Here is a 4,798-nt window from a genome sequence, read left to right as displayed (position 1 = left end):
CCATTGGCATCTTTTTTGATAAACAAGCTCTATTTTGATGCTTCTTTATTCACTGTGGCACCATATGTATTCTAAAAGTACAAAACCAAGTCCCAGTGTGAATCACTTTATTTTTGTTAGGAATTAGAAAATGGTTTGGGGGCCGCCCGCCACCCCATCAGGGGCCAGATTTGGCCTGCGGGCTCTGAGTTGAGCACCACAGGGAGGTCTTTCTTTGAGCACAAAAGGTGTACAAATTAAATAATAGTTGAATTTCTGGAGATGGGAGCAAACTTATATAGACTTCTAGAAGACACTTTGTGTAAGTTTCACTTCCTGGTGCTCTCTCCAGGAGGAATCAACCTGGAGAAATTAGGTTGAAATCCCATTCCCTGGATTACAGAAACCAGATTTTCTACAGATTGGCCTCATAAGTGCTTTTAAATGCAGCACTCATGCAGTACAACAAGGGGTCAAGAAGCAGCAGGTCATGAGTCATTCTCAGCTGAAACCTTATAGGTGTGGAGGGGCGTCAGAGGTGCTCACATCCAAAGTGGCAGCAAGTGTGAGCTGAGGAAAGTTAACTCTGTGCAAAAGTCCTTGTTTTAACAAAACTGCCTGAAATTAATTTTGTCTTTCAGGAGGTTCGTCTGATTGACTACGAGAAGATGGTCGATGCCAACGGCTACCGGATTGTGGCGTTTGGTCAGTGGGCCGGCCTGGCAGGTATGAAAACCTCAAAAAGTTCGATCCATTTATTTTTTTATTTCATATTTCTTTATCTATTTCTTAATTTTTCCTTTTCTGAAAGGTGTTCGTGTCCATTTATACATTTTGTTCTGTACATTTACATAAACCAGTAAAAACAGCAATAAAAAGAGAATTACCAAGAAAAAATAATAATAATAAAGTTCAAAAAACAAATGACAGTTAGGTTCTGCAGTTTCTGCTGATCAGTTTTTCTCTGAACTGTTGCGAAAGTGTTTGACAGCAGCTTTTGTGAAACGAATGAAACGATAAAGATCAGTATGTGACTGTCAGCAGATTGAACAAGCAGACACGTGTTCTCTGTTTAAACTTTTCTGTTTGAATCGACTTCATCACTGGATGAGTTAAAGCCAAAGTCTGTGAGTCAGACTAACGGCTCAATTAAAATCAGCACCGACCTGTTTTTAAAAGGGAAAGTTCAAACCAAAATCATAATAGAAATAACTGACAACACTTAAGTTGTGTTACGTTCAGACACTGTTTACAAGTATTTAAGCCTTTGAGCAACCCGTGCTTTATTTTAACATTAAAAAAGGCAATGACCAACTCTGCAAGAAATGTCCTGCTAATTGCAAGAAATTAGTGAAAGGTGACAAGAAAAATGCCCCGAAAAAGAGAATATTGGAAAGTTAACAAAAATATTGGAAAGAAATTCCCGAAAACATTAATGATTATATATTTGAAATTATGTTAAAGAAGAAAATCTATTTTTTATTTTCAGGCAATTTCTTGTTTGTTTTTGAGTTTGTGTTTTCTGTTTTGCAAGAATTGTAATTTTAAACAATTTCTCACCATTTTTTGGGGGGGGGGTCGCTGGCCTGCGATTTGCTCAAGTTTCAAAGGGTTCAAAACTCTAATTGCAGTAATCCAGGAGACTTTGATAAATTAAGCCTCGGATAAAATCAAGTATCTCATGCCAAAGTAATAAAATTAACCAGAATGAATCTTATTTTGTAGGAATGATTAACATTTTGCATGGGCTGGGGCTGCGTTTCCTGGCTCTCGGACACCACACTCCCTTCATGGTGAGAAAACATTCTTCATTCATTTTGACCCAAAAAAAACCAACAAAATAACTTTGTGAAAATAAATGTGAAAACTGCTTTCTGCGCCTCAACGTGACTCTTCCCCCGTCACTTCCTGTCTTCACAGCACATCGGCATGGCTCACAACTACAGGAACGTCAGCCAGGCCATCCAGGCAGTGAGGGATTGCGGGTACGAGATTTCCACGGGGCTCATGCCCAAATCTATCGGCCCTGTGACGTTTTGTTTCACCGGTACCGGCAACGTTTCCAAGGTACAGCAATTTAAATTAAAATAATACGCTTAAACCATACTGGTTTGAAGTATTTAGGCTGATGGAGGACATTTTAAAAAAAACCCAAAAAAAACAGCAGAACATGTAATTCTGGGAAAACCTCCAGTTACTCTCAACCATGATGAAAAATATCTGTTCAAAATCTTGAGAATAACTGCACTGAAACAGATAACCAAAGAGTGGGAAAAACCCAACCCCCCAGACTCAATAAAATGGAAAAATATGATTCAGCAAGTAAAATTTATGGAAAAAGTGACTCACAAAATAAGGAATACTGAAGATGTGTCTGAGAAAAGGTGGATTTTGGAAGATGGGATAACTACACCATTAAAATTAAATTAATTGAATGTATAAAAATGTGTACAGTATATGACAAACTAGAATCCAGTCATTACCTCTATTAAATTGTCCACATCTCTCCAACTTTTTTTTGCAGATATATTGGTTATTTATCTCTTTCTTTCTTTTAATATATATTTTGAATCAAAAGTATTTGTAATTTGTTGCAAACTGAAAAGCTGAATCAAAAATGGTATGGGGGAAAATAAAGTATAAAAAAAGAAATTTGCAAAAAGAAAAACAACTGAATGAAAAGTAACAGAACAGCAGGAAATCACCAGGAGAAAGTGCTAAAATAAAGTCAAAAAATACTAAAGAAAATTACTTGTTTATTCTGTGGAACGTCACAAAATAATAAAAAACTGTCAAATTTCTAAAAACTTTATTTAAAATAATTGGTACATCCAAACACTCGGCGGCGTCATTCATGGGTTTCATCCCGGTTTCTTCCTGCAGGGAGCCCAGGACATCCTGAACGAGCTTCCTGTTGAGTACGTCGAACCTCATGAGTTGAAGGAAGTCTCTCAATCTGGAGGTAGGACATTTCTGTGCTTATCTTTGTGGTTTTTATGATGTAACGTGTGACGGCGGGACAGTCAGCGTTCATTTACCGCGTGTTGTTAGCTGGCTGTTAATGGGCGAGTCGAGTGCTGCAGAGCTGCAGACGGACAATACCTGTAAAATAAAATAAAACCCACTGAAGGTCACATTTGTTTAGTGAATCATAAACTTCTATAGAGCTGTGTGTGTGAGCTGCTCAGTGTGTAACCATGGCAACAGCATAAAAAAAGAAGAAAATCAGAGGAAAATGATGCAGGAGTTAATTCAACCTCTCGACTGAACAAACAGCCTCAAAGTTTGATTGTCTGGTCTGCAGCCCTGACCTATTTTTATGATCCATCTAAACAGTTCTTGGTGAGTTTTTATGATTATTATTTTTTTATTATTATTGTGTTCATCGCTTAAATGTTGTGACTTGTAAATGTGGCAAATAATCTTTAAAATGATTCTCATGGTGTGCGGTTTTCTTTCTTCCAGTGTAAGAAATTTCGAGTGTATAGCTGATTTCAACACTGAGTTGAAAGTATCATTTTGCAGACATTACAGCAACACTGCTGTCGTCTTTTTTGTGTGAAATGAAGCCTCGCTGTTTCTTCGTTTTCACCTTGACTTCCTCTTGTTGCAAAGTAGATGCAGGAGTGTGAGATATTTTATTTGCAGCCGTCAGAAAAAAAATGCCGGCATCGATAAAGGGAATTGATTAGCTCAGAGGCAAAAGATTTTTAAAAGCGGTTCTGGATTATCATGTTTGATGGAGGTCTGTAGCACCTCCCAAAGGGGAACACCTGAAAAACAGGATGTGCCTGGTAGGGGTCAACTGATATTAGTTCTGCAGGGCCGATACGATACAGATTATTGGTCGTTAATGAAACCGATAACCAATATTTGGAACCGATATGCCTTTACAAAAAAATGGGAATCTCTGTCAGTATTTAGAATTTGGAATATAACTAACTCCATCACAAAACGTTGTTTAAATACCTTTAGCAAATGTTTAATCAAAATTGAAACTGTGTTACGTCGTATCGGTTCCAAATATCGGTTACGGGTGTCATTAACTACGGAAGGATGGTATCGGTATTGGCCCTGAAAAACCAATATTGGTCGACCGCTAATAATAAGTAAGGATGCTCGATTATATCACCATGTCATCGGTATCAGCAGATATTATATCCATATCGGCCAACGAGTTGATTATTGTCGATATTACAAACGGATGTAAGTGAATGTGTACAAAACATCAACCTTAAGTTGAAGTAAATTTCTTCTTTTGCATAAAAGAATGAATATTACATACAGTGAAAAGCTTGTATTTTTCGTCTCCATCTGCCGGAGGGCCATCATGATAAGAGTATGCAGAATATGATGTTTTCCACTACAGAAGAGACTTGATGATCACTAAAATTAGGTGAAAAAAGGCAAATCCAATATCATGCATCCCTAATAATAAGCGTGTGTGGTTTTCCTTTCAGATATGACCAAAGTGTACGCCACCGTTCTGAGCCGACATCACCACCTGATGAGGAAGAGCGACGGCATCTATGACCCCATGGAGTACGAGGACCATCCGGAGCTTTACACCTCACACTTTAGGACCAGCGTGAGCCTGCCCGCTTCTGTCCCTGCACCCCCACCCCCCAGTTACAACACCCCCACCTGCTCCCGTCACTCCCTCAGAGGCCTCGTCCTCTATTTCTGTCGTCAGCAGCAAACAGCTGCTGGCTGTGTTGGTTTTTTACAACAGACGGCAGCTTTCACACAGCTGTGAACTCGTTTAACTTTGTGTCGACCTTCATCACACTCTTAGATTACCTCACCGATGCATCTTCCC

The 4,798-nt window shown here is 38.7% G+C and overlaps 1 protein-coding gene across 1 annotated transcript; it reads left to right on the top strand.

Annotated features, from left to right (window-relative positions):
- The first annotated feature begins 624 nt into the window (after positions 1-624).
- Positions 625-4,792, top strand: LOC121963786 (alpha-aminoadipic semialdehyde synthase, mitochondrial-like). Its single transcript, XM_042514033.1, has 5 exons — positions 625-705; positions 1,705-1,772; positions 1,900-2,046; positions 2,863-2,941; positions 4,440-4,792. The coding sequence occupies exons 1-5, from the start codon at positions 648-650 to the stop codon at positions 4,733-4,735; spliced, it is 648 nt and encodes a 215-aa protein (XP_042369967.1). The 5' UTR covers positions 625-647; the 3' UTR covers positions 4,736-4,792.
- The last annotated feature ends 6 nt before the right edge of the window (positions 4,793-4,798 follow it).

This window comes from Plectropomus leopardus, unplaced genomic scaffold (genome assembly GCF_008729295.1).
Source record: "Plectropomus leopardus isolate mb unplaced genomic scaffold, YSFRI_Pleo_2.0 unplaced_scaffold12496, whole genome shotgun sequence".
In the NCBI taxonomy this organism is placed as follows: Eukaryota; Metazoa; Chordata; class Actinopteri; order Perciformes; family Serranidae; genus Plectropomus; species Plectropomus leopardus.
The sequence above is the reverse complement of the archived record's forward strand: the minus strand, read 5'-3'. Positions and strand labels throughout refer to the sequence as shown.

Bases quoted from the DNA above. Each gene is read 5' to 3' on its own strand.
- LOC121963786 (XM_042514033.1), top strand. From the start codon at position 648: ATGGTCGATGCCAACGGCTACCGGATTGTGGCGTTTGGTCAGTGGGCC. The intron at 706-1,704 runs GTATGAAAACCT...CTTATTTTGTAG, and splicing joins TCAGTGGGCCGGCCTGGCAG to GAATGATTAACATTTTGCAT. The intron at 2,942-4,439 runs GTAGGACATTTC...TTTTCCTTTCAG, and splicing joins GGAAGTCTCTCAATCTGGAG to ATATGACCAAAGTGTACGCC.